Here is a 19,011-nt window from a genome sequence, read left to right on the forward strand (position 1 = left end):
TTTCTAAAATAAAATTTTTGTTAGCTGAAGTTTTCAAAAGAGATTTTAAAGCAATGAAGAAATAATCCACAACATTATTCTCATTATTCTCTCAGCATTTATTTGAAATAACAATACTTTCCATGATAGAGTTTATACATTAAGCAGTAGGGAATTGTCTTCATTTCACATCATCCAGTACTGAAGTGGCACATTCGAAGCAGCACATTAAACCTCTGATAGAGTCTGTACAGTTTAGATAAATAGAACTCTGGATAACTAAACTAACAGAACTTCAGCAACTGTTACCAAAAGAATGCCAAGAAGCTAGGCACGGCACCATACACACCAAGTGCAGGAAGGAGGAACACAGGAGAACCAACTAAACAGATAGGAAGTATTTTTGTATATACAGCCACATGTCTTCAGTAGCTCAACAAAAAAATAACATGTTTCATTTTGTCCTCATTGAGGAGAGAGTATGCACAAATGATGTTTAAAGAACACATGGCAGACAGAAACAAATGAAATTAGGGTTGTGTTTGGTTGGTTACTGTATTCCTCAGTGAATAAGTTTACAAAGGATATCTGGTGCTTAAGCAGCAAGGTTTTGTGCCAAGACTTGACAAGAAACATTAAATAAATGCCAGTTTTATTCCCCATCTTGCCCATTTACTGGCATTTTGGTGAGCATGCTAAAAGTTCCTGAAGGGCAAATTCAGGTGGTTTGTGGTCCAACATTTCTACTACAGGAATCCCCATTTGATAGCTTACAGTTTACCTCTGAAGGGAAATAGGCCTTTTAACAATAATTAAGAATATAAAACTTAGCAGAGAGCAGCAGGACACACAGTACAGTGGTTCACTTTCTGAGAAACCAGAGGATCTATACTTATGCTCTCTCTGTGAGAACAGCCAGCCAGTTTGGTTGGAAGATACAATTCTGGTTAATCAATGTTAGACCTGTGTGAACTGCATCATTAGGAAGGGAAAGATGGAATGGCAAGAACTTTTCCCTCTTTTATAGAGAACTAGGACTGAAAAAGTAATATGGTGGTAATAGGCATTATCTTCCCAACACCACCTTCCTGCTGCTTCACTATGAATTATCTGCTTTGCTTGCCATCATCTTCCCCATTTCATCTCACTAATGGCCCTGGTCACTACCAGGCCAGCACAGTCAATCAACTAATCCATGCTATGCTGGCTCAGAAGATACAACGCATCACCACCACATAGTATGACAACACGTAAACCAAAGATGCTCATTAGGAACTGGTAACTCTAACCACTGCAGTTTGCACTTGTAAGGTGTAAGAAGCAGCATTTTGAAAGCAGTGGTGCTGACACGGCTATCTGTGTCAGAGGTGGTGGATCAGCATTCCTAATTGGGTAATGGAACCAGAATATCGACATAATTGATGGGAAAGAAACCTGACTGGCCATGAAGCATCCCCTCATACCAGTTTTCATCAATCTGGTTAGTGAGGGTAATAATATCACCCTCTTTAAATCCCAGCTCCCCTTCATTCTCTGGTTCAAAGTCATACAGAGCTCGGCAGCACGGCTGATCCATGTGAACACCTAAGGAGAAGAAACACAGAAACAACATGCTTAAAAATCTCAACACTTTAGAGTACCCGTTTTACTATTGTACCTATAACAGATTTTGCTGTTTCTGTTATCACTCATATTCTGAGGACAGTTCTTTGATAGTATCTATATTTGGACTGCCAAACTTTGTTAGAAGACACATATTAGCTTCTGACAGTCTTCAGTTACTCTAAGTGTCTGCTGGTAAAAGTCTGAGAATCCCAAAAGAACCAAAATACCATCAAGCCCAGACCTGAAAGCGCAACTCTGATCAATTTGGAATCTAATTTTTATGTATTTATAAAACACAAAAAAATTAAGCAAAAGCCCTAACATATTTCCAGCTTTACTGGCAGAGATGCTTTGTCTATTTACCTCAGATAAGTAAACAACAGTGAAGATACAACTGTTTTTTGCCCTTTATTTGGAAGTTTAACTGGTGCAGCTATACTGTGTGTGCTCCTAATCCTCTGAATCTCAGCATCATGTTTCCAAAGACTTTTATTCCCCATTCCCACAAAGTACTTTATTGGAGTGCCATCAGGATACATTCAGAAAAGGTTTTAAACTGAGAGCTTCTAATATGCTAGTTCATGAACATCTGACCATAAACTCTTTAGAATGGCTAATGGACCTTATTATAAGTTGTTAGTTTGACTGGATTTTCATATGTTATATGAAATTAACAAATCCGCTCCCTCCTCCCTCCCCCTGAAGTCTCTATAGCTTCAAGCCTACCAAAACCAAAGTTTTTACTGGTCATGATATTTAGGATTTAGCAGCACTAAATTGCAAGAAATCATATCCCCACCTGAATCTCCATAGTAAAAGTTCATGCACTTCCAGAGGTCTAAATGAACCAACACATACCACCTCACCATAATGATAATTCTAAGAATATATATTTTACTTTTTGAATAGTGAATAGTGGCTTTAAGATGAGTAAATCTCAGATTCAAACATTCTACATATTCATTTTGAACACTCACTTTGGTTAGCAGGCCCATGCCTGAGGTATTTTAGGACAAAAATGTTCCATTTCTATAGATCTCAATAGAGCAAGCTTTTCAAATACCAGATTTAATTTACAAAATTCTATAGTAAAATCTTATTTTCTTTTCTTTACATATCGCTCACAATGTATTTTGGTTTCTTTGTCATGAAGACTACCGTGCTGACATCAACAAGCCTTACAGCATGTATGGTATCCTCATTGTTACCAGATGAAATTTAGAAGAATTAGCAAATAAACTCTTTGAATTAATCACCCCAAACATAGATTAAAGAATTTCCAAAGAAGGTGTTCCTCTAAAACCAATGAACACTTCAAAATAAGAGAAGAACCCCTATTGAAGAAAATGTTAAATACTTCTCTCTGAAGAGGGAAATATAAATGCTGGAGAGATACATGAACATCAGTTTGCTCTGTCTTAGCACAGAGAAGTATTCATGACACTACAAAAAAGGAGTGAAGAAGAAAATTACTGGTGGAATGAGGAGAGCTCCAGCATGCAAGACTTGAGCCACACTCACACACAAGGAGTCTCTATTATATACTTTTCCTTGTTAGCACAGTGAGGAGATTGCTAGGATTTTGCAAGATTGTGTGAGATAATTTCCAGTTGCCAGTGCCAAATGGAGATACTGTTCTTGTGCATATGTTGGAGAAAATCAAACATTCACATCAGGATGTGATGGAAAGAAACCAAATCCTGACTAAATGTTGAGTGAGAAAAATCTAGTCTTGCAAGGTGGAATGTGATAGGAATTGTCACTAAGGTAAACTGGAATAACTAAAATCACAGTCTGGACAGAGGTCAGCCCTCACCATACCATGGGTTAACAGATCAGTATTATGTAAGAAACAAATAATAAGCCCTCCATGGTATGTGCTGATATGAAATAAACCATTCTTTAAGATAGTAATTATGGATATTCATCCTAATGCTTAATCTTGCTTGTGTGCTGCTCCCATTCGGACAAAGAAAATAGCTCATATAGTTACGGTTTTCTTTTGTTTTTTCACTTTCAGGCTGATTGTATTGTAATACCCAATTTTAAAAAGCAGCATATGGTTATGGAGGTCTAACTGGCCTTAGCTTTCAGCCTTTCCATGGAAAATTTTCCATTGTTAGTCTGGTTTTCTAAATGCCTATTTTGCAAAGATCTGTATTTCAGGGTAATCTTCTAGGACAAAATAAATTTTTGACAAAAAGACAAATTCAAAGCAGTGGCTGATCCATCTCTGTTCTACTGCCTGAGGATATGAACACTTCACAAAGAAACAACAGTTCAAACATCTCTTTCCTACAGACTATCCCCATTCTCATTTTCCCTTATGGAAAAACTAATCTTCAGAAGAAAGCATGCAACTTCTGCATGGACACAAAATTCTGACATTACCTGATGGCTTGGGTGTGGTGGCATGGGATATTCCTCCATTGTGCTGTGTATTGTCACCAGTTGCAAAATCCAGGCTCATGCGGGGTTTGGGCTGGTATTCTCGCCTGGGCTGAGAAGATGCCTCTTTTATTCTGCCAAAACATGAAGGTTAAATGTCAAGAGTTATTATCTTATTAGCAGATGCACCAAATACCTTTATTTCCAAGGCTGAAGTTGTCATCCACCAATCATCCATAGTATACCATCCATAGTAAACCATCCATAGTAAACCATCCATAGTAAACCATGCATAAAATCCATTTGAAGTAGTTTTTTGTTTACAACAGTAGTTTAAATTACCAAAACCAGTCAATGTGACTGTACCATGAAATTGTTAGTTCTTCATTCCTTTTGGAAACCTAGCCATTTGTCTATCTTCCTTTTGCCTACCAAAAACAAAGAGCTCATAATAATGAAAAACTTGTTACATGACAATCAGTGCTTAGAGAAGGGGTTTACAAACAACCCTGTCCCCATTTTTAGCATGAATTTTTGCTTCTAACCCTTGCAAGCATTAATTATTCAGTTGATTGATGCAAACTCTTGTCATTTTGTAAGAAGGCGCTGTGGGAATGTACTGACTTCAGCTTCAGACTTGGTTAATTTGCAATTTGGGATACTAGTTTCACTAAGGGACAGAAGTCCAGGCTTCCTGACTCTCAAAATACCATTTATTTATCAATATTTTCAACTTATTCTGCTAATTGAGGAAGCTAGAATTTTTAGGGAAGTGTCTACTTACAGATTCCAGGATAAAATCCAAGAAAGGGATGAACAGAATCAGAGCAGCAGAACAACTACTCCATATATTTCTAATTCCACATATGAAAGAACATTTCATATGTTCTTAGAAGACAAGCTGATTTATCTAACCTTTCCTCTACCAGCCCTAGACTTGCTGCTGGTAGCATATTTTGATTTACATACTCAAAAGGTCTACATCTAACTTACTGACTTTTGATCCTTATAACTAGGTTTTCCTTACCATGCACAATACCAATATAAGTCAGATCCCAGAAACTGCTCTTCTTCCACATTGAAAAACCAAACCCATACGCAAAGAGAAACTTGAATAATTGAAGTAGTCACAATAAATAAAAAGCCTTTGTTTTGTTTCACTCACTAGCAAGAGTTACTTTTTCAAGATAGCAAAATTGTTAAGAAATATTTAAACTAGTTCTGTTATACTTAATGCTTTCATGAAACAAACACCATTTTTTTTCAGATTATGAACTATAAGGTGACAGTTCTAGTGACTTGCTAAGAATTACCCAAAAGCTCAGCATGAGCCATGTTGCTTAAGAAAAGAAATACCTCCAAGGAAATTATTCCTGCTTCCCAGCTGTTCTGTCATGGTACTGTGTTAGGAAAACTGCATCCTCATTTCACTTGGTGAAAAAGGGAGTTTAAAATAGTCTTTGTTGACGTTCCAGTTTTTTATTAATTTTACTGAAAGTTTCCCAATGTTTGCCAAGCTCCTAATGTTTCCCAGTTCCTGTAATCATGGCATTTTAAGGAAGTTCATGACTTACACTAATGTGTAGAAAAAAACTGAAATTATTTCACTTGTACTTCCTGAAGAAAGTCTTGAAGTCTAAACAGTCCAGAAAAAAAAAATAGAAGTGCATTTTAAAATTTTTCATAGTTTATGTAGTCTATCTCATACTTTAAAAATTATTTTGTGAATATTTTACACAGGACAGCCTTGGCAGCTATACAACATTGTCCGTACCATAAGCCAGCATGAACAAGTTCCATTCACTCTTTTAAAGTACCTAGAAAATGGCATGTATGTGCTGTAGACATCACTGACAGTGAGCAGTAACAAATTTTCTCAGCTTAAAAGCAAATCATAATTTATTTTCTGGTCCATGTAGTATTAAAAAAAAAAAAATCCAACCAAATCCACCAAATCCCATGGGTTATGCATTATTTGCTACCTGCCTATCTTTAGCAGGGAAAGACTAGCAGTTTGATAGTAACTATTCTATATCCCTGATTCATCTCTAGCATGAACACAGCACAGAGCTCAATTTGTATCCAGTGATGTGGATAAAGTATGATTTAGCCAGCAGCCTCTTTACAATTAGGGATTCAAAAGATTTAGTTAACTGAATTAACATAGCATTATAATGCAAGGTCCTTGAAAAGCTAAAATCATTCACAGCTGAAACTTAAAGCAAAAATATTGACCAGATATCAGGTAATTCAAAAGGGCAAAGGATCATCTGAATTGATATAGCAAGAGGAATTTATCGTAGAGATGTATGTTCACTAAATTGCATAATCCTTGGACTACTGGATAAAACACCTGTTCCTGAGGAACCTTTAATGCTTCTGTAAAGAAAGTGAATTACAGTACACTTTTGCAAGTTGTTCTGTTAGCTGTTTAGACAGTACTGCAAATTGTATCCTGGAACAGTCAGCTGGACAGCATACCCACCAAAAGAAGTGCTGCTCCTAGTCACAGTAAGACTTACAACTGAATAAGGTTTTCAGGATGCGTGGTCTGAGAAAATTAATACTGACAGATCCAGCAGTATTAGCAACTTGATCTATACTAATGACAATAGAAAACAGCTACCTTTGCATGGTATGCGAACATTATCTCCTCTTAGGAATTATATCCAGCTTTTACTAAGTCTGCCAGAACCATATTGGTAGAGAAACCTTTCCTGAATGTTCTTTGAAGAAGGATGAAGGATGTGTATGTGAAAAGCTGATCACTCTGTTCTGATGAAAACAAAAATTCTAAAGTAAAAATTATGAAAAGCTTTTTAAAAAGACATTGTAGGAATTCTTATAGCATATTCAGTTATACAAATGGGGATGGAAGAGGTAGCTCAAGTCTTGCATCAAGTTTGATCTGATAATAGAAGGAGTGATTAGTAAAGTGGTTAATAATGAGGCTCAGGAAGATCTTCAGATGGACAAGAATGCAATAAGATACTCTTTGGCAAAAATCAAATTTTTAACATCTTTCAGTATGAGCGCACTTTGTGAATATAAGCACAATCAGTAAGGAATCCAAAGTTGTGAGTATCACTGAATTCAGTATTTATAAATACTTTCAGTTAACTTTACTGAGCTGAGGCGCTTTCCTGAACTCATACTCAGAAGTAGATGCATCTCCAAAACATTTAAATCTCAGCTTGTAATCCTCTAATGAAATGGTCCTTGATTTCACAAAAATGCAAGTACTAAGTCGAGAAGGATAACAACATTGCATTCTACTCATAGGTTTTCTACCTCTGCAAAACTAACTATTCAAGAAATTTACAAAAAGTGCATTACCTATCTTCCAGTTTAGAAGTAACTCGCTGTAGGATCTGTGTAGCCTGCTTATGGTACTCCAGCTGGGCTTGCACAAGAGCAGAAAGCTGGCTCACTTGCTCAATCTGAGGATTGACATTAAAACATCAGATCTTAGGTGAATACTAACAGCTCAGGCAACAGAGAATAGAGACCTCTGTCCACTGCAAAGACAGTTCAACTTATCTCTCTAAAACCTTGAATTATCTTTGTAGTTAGCAGTAAATATTTACATATCAGTCTTTATTCATTACCACATCTGGTTATGACCTGATCTGGAATGGTAATTGCAACTCTTCTCTGCTGATTATCTCTCCGTGGCTGATTTGCATGCACAGTAGCCTACAGAACTACCACATTCAGCAAACACTATGAAAGTAAAAACGAGACTGTAATGAGAGTGTAATACACCTTCTCCCTCCCTTCCTTTGAAGGGTGCAGAACCATAGGGACTCTGGTCATGCTTCTGTTGTATTCTGACCTGTGAAGCAGACCAAAACAGAAGGATACTACATACTCTGGCATACAGAATACTTGTAGTGAGGGCATTCCACTTCATGAGGGAAAGAACACCCAGACCCCCACTTTGTGGGCAATGCCACTGCTAACAGTTTCCATAGTGCACAATGCCTTAATGGTGTTATGCTGGCCAGCAATATTTGCACACATGGGTAAGGATATTACTACAAAGATTAAAACTACAGGCTTGTTATATTTCTTTCATTTCAGTGCAGCTATATTTAATTCCTATGCAAATGTAAGTTCTATATGCAAATATTTTTGGGTTTGTTATAGCTCCTCTATAGCAATCTGGAAAAAAAAATGAGGAGTTAGAATATATATGTACTTAAAATAAATCAAATAATTCAAATCAACAGAAATACTTAACATTAATTTCCTTTGACTACATATTCTATAAGAGACAACAGCTGACATGTTATAGAAATGTTTTTCCTTGCTTAATTTTACAATTCCAACATTGAATATAAAAAAGTGCTAGATGAACTTAGAAAATGTTCAATCCTAACCGATCTATAAGTAAAATACATTCTGCAGAGTCAGATATGAATAGTTCACAGTAACTTTGGGTTTTCTATTCACTATTGCATCTGATTACCATGTGATAACCATGGGGTTATGAGTTCATAATTTCTCATTTTTACAGTCCTCTCAGCAGCCCACACACTTGAGCAAAAACCTTGGCACAAACCCTATAACCACAAGTAAAAATAATTAGTTATATTTTAATAATTCTAAGAGGAAAGGTACTTTGGTTTTATAAGTAATGCTTTGCAGTTAGGAAGCACAATGATGCTCAGAGGACTTACATTCTCTGGCTTAGTTACCTACAAAATACCTAAGAAATTGTTTCTACATGAACATACTGTACATTACTATAGTTTCTGAGCCTTTCACTGTGTCCAACAAGGAGGAAAGTACTTCCACTGTCTTTCTAAGATTCTGGTCAAAGATTAACAAGGGTTATCTCACATCCATCTCCAGAAGGTTAAACATGCTTGACTCAGCAATTTCTTTTGATTCATCAAATTTCTCCAGAGCTTGACGAAGCTCTTCATCAGGGAGCTTGCCCTGTCTTTTCTTCTTGTAATCAAAATCCAGGCGTCGACCCTCCATTTTCTTCAGGTGATGCTAAAAAACCAAAAAACACAAATGCAAACAGACAATAAAGGACGTTCCCCAACTCATCCGATATTGCATGGTAAGCAGGTAGTCCATGCACACTTGGAAGCATATGCTGTTTGCTGTCTACTAACCCCTTCCCAGAGGAGAGAGATATGGAACAATGGGTATATGTATCATTTAACAGGCAAAGACTTAAATGACAGGCCAACACTAATAAAAGGCCCACAGAATGGATAGCTTCAATTGCCATCTGTATAAAAGATATGCAGGTTTCTTGTTTTTTAGCTCTAATAAGGAATTACCTGAACACTACGTTTTTTTTTCTCTAGATGTTCAGGAGAAAATTATTTTAAAAGCACAACTCAGTACTTTTTTTGTCTGTGTAACAGCTTTCATAAATAAAACACAGGAATTATTTTTATATTTTTATCAGACCACAGAATTATCTTAAAGCTATCTTACACTGAAGATTTCCTAGACTGTCAGTTGAGGTAACATTCACATTCATCTGTTTAGCAGCTGCCACACCCAACTGCCCAGAAGTTAATGCTGTCGTCATGACCATGATTACTTGAGGTGTTTATTTTCTCTCAGAATAATCAATTTATCATCCACTACAATATTTATAACTACCCATTTTCTAAATAATATCAAACAGTTCCAAGATATCTTTCATCCACGTATATTTAACAGTATGTAAGCCTTACTGAGCTGAGAAGAGCAGCTACTTATGCAGACAAGCGTTTGCCATACTCTAGAAAATGGAATGCAAACATTGGTACATCCATTTTGTGAAATGAGCTCTCAAATTGCAAGATTACAGTATACTGCATTCAAGCCTCCATAAGACTGAAAATTTTGCCATCAAAAATGTTCAAATTTTTATCTTTTTGTTTCTAAAGCATCAACAAGAGACACAGAATTGAAAAGTAAAATTCAAGCCAAAAGAGACAAAAATCGGGTCATTTTGAAACCTGTATGCCCCATTTTAAACTACACAACTAACAAAAATTCTTGATGTATAGACAGTCCACCACACATTTGGCATTACTAAAATATTGCATTGAGGGCAATACCTGTATTTCTCTCAGATCTTTGTCATGGAGATTCTGAAGTGGGTCAATGAAGTTTTGCTTCACTTCCATGTCTAATGAGTCCTTGACTTCAGAAAGCTCCTTCATAGCTTCTCCCACATCAACAAGTGCTGGTCCTGAAAGAAAAGATGCAGTCAAAGTAATTTAGTTTTGAATTGCTGTAGAATGAAACTGAGTCATGGATACTTCATGGCAGCTTCAGTTAGTATTTCATTTCAGGTCTCAAGTTCAGGAAAGAATCAGAGAATGATGCACTATGTGAAAGAGCAACAGATTTTACTCTCCTGCAGCCACCAGAATTCATGCCTTGTAATACAGCTGAATTTGTGGTTCTACGCTGTGTCAAGACAGGCTCTTTCACATCCCTTGTTGTCTGTTCATTCCTCACTCTGTTGAAATAAATATGCTAGCACAGCATTAACTGTAGTTAACTATATGTAACTCAGTGGTACTATCACCACACTGCATTAAAAAATAGTTTTAATTGGAGTCTAGGTCTCCCCATTTCTATCAGTGAAACTGTTAACCGTACCAAATGCAAAAATTCTTAACAATTTCACAGATTTTTTTTTTTTTTAATGAAAGGTTTGGGTTTTTTTATAAGACTATAGACTTCATAGCACTACTAAACTTGAGAGGTCCACTACACAGACTACCCAAATTTACTGTGTAGTTAGGTGTATGAAGCTCATAAATTTCAATAACCCTAACTGCCTTTTGAAATTTCCTCCAAGATTACCTTGAGGGCCACAAAAATTCCCACTCTGTTTTACTTCTGCTGCATAAAAAGAAAAGCAAGAAGCTCAAATATACCTTCCTGGTTTGAGAAGATACAGGTTAGGGATAAAAAAAAACCCACTTTCAAACAATACAAAGCATCTGAAAAACCAAAATATGGGAGAAAACAGAAGAAGCTTTGACTCCCAAGCAGCAGATGCCAGCAATGCACTGCAAAATGAGAGAGCCTTCCACATTTGGACAGAGTGACAAATAGCCATAGTAGCTGCTATTAATATATAAGCCATAAGTCAGCTGCTATTAGTTAAGGATGTGAAAATAATTGCTGTATCTATTCTGCTACATGGTAGTGCAGTTATAACAGAATATAAAGCAATTTGGAGAAAGCAGATTACATTAGTTCTCCATTTTCCTTTTAAAAATGTGTTTGAAATTTAGTGTATGAGGCAACCAATTAAAAAAAAAATCAGTGGTATTTAGCACAAACCAAACTACATCTGTCAAGCTTACTAGTGAATTACTTTAAAAAAGTAATTTTTATGGAAAATACTTTTTCCATTCCAAATGTCTTTATGTGGAAAACAATTTTATGATGGTTCAAACAGACATGGATTTTCACAGTCCCATTTGAGGATCCTGTGTGTTGTCATGTAAAAATGGCCACAGAGAAGTCCACACAAACAAAGAGAAAGTATTCTGTTGTGAATTACATCTTTTTATAAGAACTCTACTGCTGAACATAGTTTTAAGACTCAGTTTAACATTTTTAACTCAGACAGCTGTGAACTCATTTGGGCTTGGAAGGAGGAGCAGTTAACAGGTAGGACAGAAATGTTCACTAGTACCTTAAAATGTGGAATTTGGTCAGAAAAAAAAAGCCAAAGCCTGTAAAAAATCTATCAGTTTTTATTCTTTGCCTGTAATGATGACAGTAACAGTTTAAGGACTCTGAGGACAAAAGCACTTTGTTCTATATATGCATAGACAGTAATTCAATTTCTGCACATGTAAATATTTCAATCCAACATAGCCATAGTATCACAATTTATGACAGAAAGCTAAAGCCTGTGAGTCCAAATAGAAACAATTTGACTTCCATATATAAGAAAAATTTCTCTAGTCAAAATCTTCAAAAGATACTCAAAACAGGCCTGGACCAACCTTAAAGGAAAGGTTGGATGAAGCAGAACTCTCACTTCTTGCAGAGAAGCAGAACTGTAATGCTCCTTGCAGATGTTCTTCCTCTATAAGAGTGCAGCCCTTTAATAATGAAAGCTATATGGAATTTTCCTACCATTTTTATTGCATTATAATGGAAAGAGAAGTAAACAAGTTACCAAAGTTGCAATCTTCACCAAGTTCTCGACCAAATTTCAGCATCGCATCTGCCAGTAAGGCTTCTGCCTGAGGATAGCCTGGCCCCTTTTCCTGGCCTCGAATTTTTGACATAGTGTTGATCATGCTGAGTTTAGCTCTGGAAGCTGAAGAAGGCAAGTGACAGAGGTTACAAACATACAATTGTCTGCCTACAATTCCTACAAATAGAAATAAATCCATTCTTGTGTTTAAATTTATCTGAGCAAGTTAAAACATATTTTAAAGACACTGTGTAAGTTTAGGACTAAGCACTGTTTTTCATCAATTCTTTTTAGAGCAAAGGAATGAAATGCTGTTGGTCAATACCATTTTTATTTTGCTGGGAGACTAGAGAGGAGTCGCAGTCCTGAACTTTTAAGTCAAAGCTTCCCTTGAAATGACTTGGACAGAAATAAGCCCAGGAACACTCCCAAGATAGCAGGTCTGACATGTGACAGAGAAGAAAATCTTTAAGTTATCTCCAAATTCTCTTAATCTTAAAATCCCTAAGTACCAGATGGATACCAGATTGAGCCAGCCTTCCCCTCAAGCAAAAGTTCAGACTGGGCACACTAAAGATTAAACTGTGGTACCCCTCATTTTTAAAATGTTTTAAAGTTTTTCTGTTGCAGAACATGATCTGCAGCAACCTTTGCAATGCTTTTTGCTTTTTATGAGGATTTAGGGAAACTCCCACTTCAATAAGATTTTCAGCTGTACTTTAGCTTGCATTTTATTTCAGACACACAACTGAAGAACAGATACTAAAAGAAATGACACAAATATCATAATTGAAGGAAACAAAGACAGCAAATATAAAAGAACTAATTTGTTTGCTGATGTGCTTTAGTGATTTTTTCCAACTACAACATGTAATTGGCCTGAAGAGAATGAATTAATGTTAATGCCACTTGACTTCAAATTTTTCCAGCTAAATCCTATTGCCAGCAATGCAGACTCAGAGCATGTTTCTTATCTACATTACTGTGTGTGCTACTGGAGGGCAGCTATGAATACCTCCACCTTCCTCCTTACAAATGCTTGACTTTGTATGGTGCTCTTAAAATTAGTTTTATTGTTTACAAAACATTAGTAGTTCACACTCTTGAGTACTTGACTTGTCAAAACTCAGCCTCGAACACATAACTTCAGCAAAATTAAATATTAGCAGACTGAAATCAACAAATGTTCTTCATATATTTATTGTAAAAAGTGCATATCAAGAGAGAGTTCTTGTAGAGTATTTTACTTTTTTAGAGTTTCACTTTGTAGCTTATGTGTCTGCACAGATACAGACGCAGGAGGATCAGGCAAGTCTCACAGCACTTATTTTGCCTGAGAAGCAGCTATGAAAGGGCAACATATCTTTAACATTTAGTAATTATGGTCTTTTTAGTTTTCATGCTATCTATGAGTGCCACCAGATTATGTTTTCCAACATCTGAATTTCTTGATGCCTTTTGTTTCTACCCACTACAAAACTACAGTCAGCAGACATGCTGAATGTTCAGTATAAGAAACTGCATTTTAACAAAGCCAAATGTCATTGAAATTATGGTGGCAATAAGAAAATACAGAAGCACAAAAGAAAATAAGGCACAAACAAAATTAGTAAGGGGAATGGAGGCAGCAAGATGAATTAAATCAAGAGCAAATGGGAGTATTTTCAGAAATTAAACTAAGAAATGTAAGAGGGAATATGAAAAAATGATGTGGCTATATTTTGGACAGCAAGGTAAGAGTAGAAAGCAAAAGTTAGACAAAGATGCATACTTCTTTTATTGATATTTCAAAACACCATGGACTCAGGTGATCTCTAGTACCACAGTACTATGCTAAGAGTTTTCCATCTTATTTATCAAGGAATATGTCCTTCATCCCAACTTCTCTTTTTTCTGGCAAACCCAGGTAAGCATTTAATCTTCTTTAAAATACCACTGTTAAAAGGTTTGCTTCTTGTTTGTGGCTTGTTTTGGGTTGGTTTTATTTTTTTGGGGGGGAGGGTGGGATTTGTTTGTTTTTAAAATTAAACTCCCTTTCTTTTCCCAAAGTAATATTCCTAATTTGTAGGGAGAATTTTGAAAGAGAAATTTTTTCATTATATTGAAAAAATAAATTACAATTCTTCTCACTATAGGGAGTCCTTTTGCAACTGACATAAAACAATATAAGATCAGATGAGTGCTGAAAAGTTTTAGTCCTCCTTTCCTCTTACCTGTGGAGTGAAAAGCATTATCTCACTGTATAGGCACAAAAGTGAATCTTCACCCTGCCTATTACAACGTTAATTTTTTGATTCTACTTGTACATGCCACAAGCAGATGAAGGGATATGTAGCTGGACTATGGAACCTGCTCTTTCACGCAGCACTGCAATTTACTTCTGCCTGAATTGCTAGAAATCACACCCTTAGCTACCTGTAGAAATTTTGCTCTCTGCTTTTGCCATGAGCCTGTTTCACAATTCACAGCAATCATAACCACTCAGATGTCTCAAGAAGGCAGTCAGAGAAGCACTGAACAGCCAAAGCTTACTACTCAGTCTACGCAGTGTTGCTAACAACAGTTTGACAGCAGTTAACAATTTTATCACTATTCCCATAATGTTTGCCACTCCTGTTGCTTTTCCTGCAGAGTACATTAAGATGAGCAATGAAGCTGTGGTCTCAAGTCGTAAACAGAATTTCATCTGCTGACATAGAAAGTGTTCCAGACATCATTATTTTCTCTCTAGCAGTTCTTGAACTTGTAAATACTATTCCTCTTTTTCTCTTTTTTTTCCAATCTGCTGTCAGCATCAGCAAAATATTTTCTTCTCTTCTGTGGCCTAACATAAAAATATCACCAATTAATCTGTACCAGCAATAGTCCTTCAGCATACCACACTGAAGCTGAAACATTTCACAGCAGCACACATTTATTTCCAGCTATTAAGAATAAAATTTCTCAATGTAAATGTGTGAATTTGCTCTGTAGTTCTATGAAACTCCAAGTAGTTTATGGTAGACAGAAAGTCTAATTTTACCTTCAGCCCGACAGAGTTTGAGAAGTGTTTGAACAGCACTCTTAGGCATATTGTATGACTCTTGGGGATGGTGCTTTGTAGGGCTGGGACTCAATAATCCTTGATGGTCCCTTCCAACTCTGCATATTCTGTGATTTTATGATTTATCACATGCTAGTCCATTGATCTTACCAGTGATGCTGGCATTGATTTATGCTAGCATCAAAACATTCCTGATCACTACAGAAATCTTCGTAACATACAATGTAATGGTTTGCTTGTTTATTGCAGGTCCAGATCACCTGTCCCTGTGAGAAACCTTTGCAAAAGATGAACACATAGTTCTCTAGCAGCCCAATCAAACTAGCTTTTTCATCTCCCTATGGAAAAGACTCATTGGTTTCTATTTGAGGGTTCAATTTTGACATGTCTGGTAACACTTGATTTTCTGTCCTTTCTCCAGTATGACACCAACAGCTTTTTTGCACCATCCCTTTTCAGTCACAAGGATGAAAAATTGCCAGAGGAACAGAGGAAAAGCTGTATCTCTTCTTGTGCCATGAAGGAAATTGCTTTGGAACTTTGCTTTTCTATGGTCTGTAATGACTGTCTGGTCCTCTTCCTTCACATGGCAAATGACTGGGAAGGTAAAGAAAAGAGCTGCCTCATTGCAGACAGTCCTACCATGCCTCTCCTGATCCCCAGGTGTGGGCTGACTGCAGGGTCTCACCTGCCCCATGCCCAGGGTTGCACTCTCTGCCAGGGCTGCAGCTGCCCAGCGCCTGCAGCTCCTGGCTGGATCCGAGGGATGGTTGCTGGCTGCAGCCCTGTCCTGCTGCCAGCACCTGCCTCGAGGCAGTCCCCACACTCACAGTGCTGACACACTGCTGCCTACAAGTAAGTACACCCAGTTTGTGGGCATGTGCTGTCCACCTACCTAGAGAAAGAAGACTCAGAAGGGAAGCAAGCCTTCCAAAGCCAGTTTCCATGCACTGTGACAGCCTAACATAGAGGCCTGTACTCATCTCTGTTGTTCACTTTACAGTAACTTCACCAATTTTGTGTCAATCTTAACTGCACCAGTGAGAATGAGATCTGAGGATGAGACTTCATACTGGTAAGAAAGAGCATTTTCAAAAACTCCTGCAAAATTGTAATACTGTGAAATTAGGTTACCTGGATTTGGCTGAAGATACTCTATTGTCTTTGCCATTATTTCCATAACTGCCCTGCTGGTAACATCCACTTTCTAGAGGACAGAGGGTTAAACAAAAAGAAACATGAAAGTTAGACAAAAGGAAGAAATTTTTCCCTCGTTTTGTTCTTATGAATTCTTTTAACTCTTCTTATAATTTTATTTTTATGTATTTCAGAACAGGACTGGTATCAAAATGGTGATAATACCTGGAAAACTACTGAAGCATGAGTCCGCCATTTCATTTTATAGCAGGTCCATTCTTAAGTAAGGCCAATCACTAGTATGGAATACTTCATATATAACACAGAATGTGTTAGGAATTGTACACTGTCCAGTGTTATTGATACATCTGAACATTGTATAGTGCTAATTCTTTATATCACCCTGGGAACCATCCACATAGAGAAAACTTTTTGAGAGAACAGTCACTGACAACTTTTTGGAGAACTGTCTATCTTTGATCCCTAATAACTGGCAAAATGAGAGAAAAGCAGATGTCACTCAAAACCAACCACTAACAATAAAATGGGCTGTTTACCCCTTCCAGAGGAAGGTCTGGTAAAATCAGGGTAAAGAAGACTAAATATCACTCAGTTCCCAATTTCAAGAAAGCTATCATCATGAATGCACTGATAATGTATCTCCCAGGCTGATTCCCATATTTAGGATTTCAAAAAACTTAGAACTGAATAGCATTACTTTTTTCTACTTTCTTTTGTAGCAAGAAGTCTTCCTTTCTTAGGAAGCAGTCCCTATCCACATCATAGAATGAATGCAGCGAAGTATGCAACTGTTCTTACTCTCAGAATCAGGTCTCAGAGAAAAAAATGCTGCTTGGGCAGATTGGGGGATGCCCATAATGTCCTGTACTTTGTATTTATGAGGACACATTACATTTCTCTGCAGGGCAGCTTGTGTCCCACAGAATGAAATCCTTTATTATAATGGCAAGTTCCTATTTTAAAAAAGAACACCTGAGACAGGTTGGTTGCATCATGCTGTCATAATGTCTTTCCTGTTTCCTACTGCTACTGCCATCTGCCAGGTCTTGCTCTATCCTTTACATATGGAAGCAAGACAGTTCTGCCAGACTTGGGTGAATAAGCAGCTGAACTGCCTGGCAGGAAACACAGAAATGTCTAGGAGGCTGCAGAGGATAGTGAGGGTGAGGGAACAGAAGGCCAGGGACATGCAAAAGGATCATGTCCATTGCCTGCAGAAAAGCTGGAGGTGGACACAGGGCCAGGTGGGGAGTTTGGAGGCAACTGACAAGTTTACTCCATTCCTTCCTCAGCTTTCAGTGTTCTTGTCTCCTGGGCTCCAACCCATCCTGCCTGCAGGCATGATGTGGGACTCACACCTGGCTGTTGCAATGTCCTGTTTTCCTCTCTAAACTTTACTCCAGTTTTCTGAATTCTTGTTAATATCTTCCAGTAGGAATGCCGATATTGGTTGCCCATTCAAGCAGAAGCTGAGAGGGAGAAACCAGCTCTGTGCTTTCTTTGTAAGAAGTACAAAGGATATGACCTTTATTTTCCATTCAAGATATTTTCCCCACCTCATTATACAAATGTACAGATAAATAGCCTCTTTTTCTCTTAAAATCACAGTTAAATATCAGATACATACCTTACAAATCTCCTAGAACATGCTTTTATTACAAGATTTGATATTACCTTTCAAAATTGAAGCCTGGAAAAACACTGCCCCTACTGTTCCTTTCAGGTGAAATACTATCACTGCCATACACAGCTGTGGCTGTTTTTCTTTTTTCTTTTTTTTTCTTCCCTTCACTGAGACACACAGTGCTATCACTGCCAGCTTCACCAAGCCTGCTGGAGGGCTAGCCCCATCCACCAGAAGCACACTGCCAGTGGAGGCTGCCTAACAGGACCTCTGAACCTGTGAATGAATGCCCCAGTGCCACTGCCATGCCCAGTGCCTTGATACTCAAGGACCCAAGAATTACCAGCACCCTTCACCACAGAAATGACTGTCTTGTTGACTGACTCAATTTTCAGAGATCCTCTACAATGGTTTAAATGCAGCTAATTTGTAGCTGACTTCAGCCTCAATCTCTGAATGAAATAATTGTGCAAAAGAGTCCCATACATTACATATCCTTTGGTCAGAAAACAGAAAGAAACCAAAAATTGAAAACTCATCCTGCTGAATAAAAGTTAAGTATTTCAAAATTCTCTGAGTGATTCCAGGACAAAACCTTTCAAATTCGTGTCCTAGAAAGAAAAAATGCATGGTAATAATGAATATATGCGGAATTTAAACTTACCCTTTCCATTTCTTTGAAATCATCATCTAGCTTTGTTCCTTCTGCACCTCCTACTTTTTCACTCACTTTCTGCAATTAAAAAAGAACGACAAACAGATTCAGCAACAACTGAAAAATCTAGCTACAACATGTCCTTATAGAAATGCTAGATTTTTTTTCTGTTAAGTCAGTACAACAGTTAGACTTATTCCTTCAGAAAAACTTATTTCAAACACTCTACAGTTAAACACTAAGAAATAACATATTACTGCTTAAGCCTCAGAGACCCAATCTTTGACCAAGGATGGAAACCATACCTAAGCATGAAGAAATAAGGAGCTCCCAAGGTGCGGCTCCAGCCATCCAGAAGGCAAGAGGCACTC

At 37.3% G+C, this 19,011-nt stretch overlaps 1 protein-coding gene across 1 annotated transcript; it reads right to left on the reverse strand.

Annotated features, from left to right (window-relative positions):
- Positions 1 to 1,363: 1,363 nt before the first annotated feature.
- On the reverse strand, positions 1,364 to 18,718 carry SH3GL2 (SH3 domain containing GRB2 like 2, endophilin A1). The gene is made up of 8 exons (XM_062513021.1): positions 18,650 to 18,718; positions 16,338 to 16,410; positions 12,140 to 12,283; positions 10,047 to 10,180; positions 8,818 to 8,976; positions 7,309 to 7,412; positions 3,976 to 4,106; positions 1,364 to 1,563 (listed from the first exon to the last, which is right to left on the reverse strand). The coding sequence occupies exons 1-8, from the start codon at positions 18,656 to 18,658 to the stop codon at positions 1,364 to 1,366; spliced, it is 954 nt and encodes a 317-aa protein (XP_062369005.1). The 5' UTR covers positions 18,659 to 18,718.
- Between the last annotated feature and the right edge of the window lie 293 nt (positions 18,719 to 19,011).

Source organism: Cinclus cinclus, chromosome Z (assembly GCF_963662255.1).
Source record: "Cinclus cinclus chromosome Z, bCinCin1.1, whole genome shotgun sequence".
Lineage (NCBI taxonomy): Eukaryota > Metazoa > Chordata > Aves > Passeriformes > Cinclidae > Cinclus > Cinclus cinclus.